Source organism: Entamoeba nuttalli (assembly GCF_000257125.1).
Source record: "Entamoeba nuttalli P19 unplaced genomic scaffold asmbl_5014, whole genome shotgun sequence".
In the NCBI taxonomy this organism is placed as follows: domain Eukaryota; phylum Evosea; order Mastigamoebida; family Endamoebidae; genus Entamoeba; species Entamoeba nuttalli.
The window spans coordinates 1-2,748 of NW_008577190.1; the positions used below are offsets into that span (position 1 = coordinate 1).

The 2,748-nt window shown below is 27.9% G+C and overlaps 2 protein-coding genes across 2 annotated transcripts; both read right to left on the reverse strand.

The window, feature by feature from the left end:
- Positions 1-5: 5 nt before the first annotated feature.
- Positions 6-471, reverse strand: ENU1_117510 (glycogen phosphorylase, putative; the record flags this gene model as incomplete). Its single annotated transcript, XM_008859727.1, has 1 exon — positions 6-471. A coding segment is annotated over one exon (466 nt), but the record flags the coding sequence as incomplete, so codon positions are not given.
- Positions 472-731: 260 nt separating this feature from the next.
- On the reverse strand, positions 732-2,687 carry ENU1_117520 (hypothetical protein; the record flags this gene model as incomplete). Its single annotated transcript, XM_008859728.1, has 1 exon — positions 732-2,687. One exon carries the CDS (start codon positions 2,685-2,687, stop codon positions 732-734), a length of 1,956 nt encoding a protein of 651 aa, XP_008857950.1.
- Positions 2,688-2,748: the final 61 nt, after the last annotated feature.

Genomic DNA, 2,748 nt, shown 5'->3' on the forward strand with positions numbered 1-2,748 from the left:
GAAACATGCTGCAAGTCTTCCAAGTCCTCCAGATCCAAGAGCAGCATCTTCTTCATACTCATATAATTCTTCAATAGAAGATCCAAAGAATTTAAGTGCATCAGTATATGGTGCTTCAAGATCCAAATTACAAATGGAATTCATTAAAGAACGTCCAATAAGATATTCAATAGACATATAATAAACTCGTTTAGTTTGAACATCAGTAAAATATGATTGTGTATCATTCCAAAATTCTAACATACGGTCCCTTAATGAATAAGCAGCAGCTTGATAAATAGCGTATGGTCTAAAGTCAAGTCTATTACATGCCAATGTATATTCTAAATGGTTTGCAATTTGTCTTTTGATAGTTTCGACGTCTTTAGACAAATACATAGAACAATAATCCCATAATTTTTTAAATTTATCATCTCCAAAATTGATAGGAATTCCATCTGCAGTAGTTCTTCCTGCCTTAAGTTTATTCATAGAAACTGATCGTCTAATTTGTGTGGTCATCACTTTCCTTGGTTTTTTTACTAGTTTTCTTTTTGAGTTCTTATTTTAGGGCAAATGCTTTATTTATAGTTAATCTTCTATTAGCTGATTTTCTTCATTCAAACCATAACGATATTTGAAAGTTCTCTTCGTTTTTTACTCCATTCTTCTTATTTCTTAATAACAAAATTATCCATTGTTCGTGTTTTAGGGTTATAAAGAGAAGACTAACAACACAAAACAAAAATCAATCAATTTTTCTTCTTATGCAATGGTTTCATTGGTTCAATATTCATTCCTTTTCTTATAACAACTTCAGGTTGTGTTAATTTGTTATGTGTTAATAATGATGTCCATTCTTTACCAATTGCAGTATTTAGATATTTTTTGTATTGAGTGACACTAGCAAACTCTTTTGGAACTTGTTCTAGAGTGTACTTAGAAAATTTGTTATCAAACCTTTGATTGAAAACAATTGTATTTTTACGTTTATGTGGTTTTTTTTCTTCTTTGCTTTTCTTTACTTTCTTTTCAATACCTTCTCCAACCCAATTACCCCATCCAGGAATTGATTTTTGATGTTCTTCCTCTTTTTGTTTTTTATTTTCTTCATCAATTTGTTCTATTTCATTCATTACATCATCTTCTGCAAAAGCAAGTCTTAAAATTTCTTTTTGATCTTCTTTAAACACACCTTCTTCTTCTTTATTATCTTCTTGTTTTTGAATTTCTAAGATTTGATTTTTATTTTCATTTCCTTTAAGTTCAATAACTTCCATTTTTATCCTTTCTTTATTTTCTTCTTCACTTTCTTCTTCCTTATCATTAATTTCAATTTGTATGTTATTTTCTTTCTTCTCTTCACTTTCTTCTTTTTCATTTTCTTTCTTCTCTTCACTTTCTTTTTCTTCATTTTCTTCATCTTCCTCACTCATTTCTTCATTGTCTTGTGCTTCTTTTTGTAATTCTTTTAACATTGCATCTAATCCTTTTTCTTTTAATTTTTTCTTGTTATTTACTTCTTGCTCAATATTAATACTAGCAATTTGATCTTCTTTTGTTTGTATTTTAATATCATCATCTTCCATATTAATATTTCCTGCTGTTTGATTAGTAGGTATGACATCATTATTCTCAACTAAAATACCATCTTTTTCTATATCTTCTTCCATTTGTTTATCTGCAAGAATATCTTTCATTTCTTCAATTTCTTTAGCTCTAGCTCTTTTCATAAATTTCATAGACATAATAGCATTGTTATCTAATGAAGGGTCAGTTAATTGTTTAATTCTATCTTGTGCCATTTTCTTTTCTAATTCAATTTCGTGTTCATTAACTTCTTTATCTTCATCTTCACTAACAACTTCTCCAAGCATTTGTCTAATATCTTTATCTAATTGAGGTCCATTAAAGAATTGTTTTTCATCAAAAATATTTTCTTTTTGGATTTTTTCTGCTAATTCTTTTCCGATTTTATCTTTCTCATTAATAGCTTGACGAACTTCATTAATTTTCATTAATCCTTTTTGTTTCATTTGTCTTGCCCAATTTGAATTTTTATGCCTTTGAGTAATTCGTTCTTGAAGTCGTTGAAATTCTTTTTTTCTTTCAAATTCTACTGCTAGTTCAGGGTCTTCTTCAATCATAAGTTCAATTTGTTTTTTCTTTTCTTTATCCTTTTCATGTTTTAAGATTCTATGATATTTCTTTGATTTGATTTTATTTTGTCTTCTTGCTTTAATCTCTTCATAAAACATAAGTCCTCTTAACTTTGCAAGTTCTTGAATTCTTTCTTTTTGTTCTTCAATACTCATCTTTTTAGAAACAAGTTTTTCATTTTCTTTAACTTCTTTTTCAATATTTAATGATTCAACAACTGAATCTATTTGATCTTTTAATGAGCTTTTAACTGAAATTTCTTCTATTGGAGTAGCTTCTTCATGTTTATATTGTGGGAAAACAACAGTATCTGCAACTTTATTTCTACGAATAATGTTTGAATATCGATTCATTTCTTGTGTTAATTGTTTCTTCCCAACCTCTTGTTCAATTTCTTGTTTCTCAAAGTCTTCTAATGCTTTTCCTATTTTTTTAATTTTACTTTGTTTTCCATAAACTGGATTTAAATCTTTTTGTGCTTTGGTTTGGATATGTCCATCTTCTAATGCTGACAACAAGTCATTCAGTTGAGGAGCATCACCATCCATTCTTTTCTTTTTATCAGAATTGCGATGTCTTAAAAAAGGGTTTTTAATTTAAAAAAAAAAA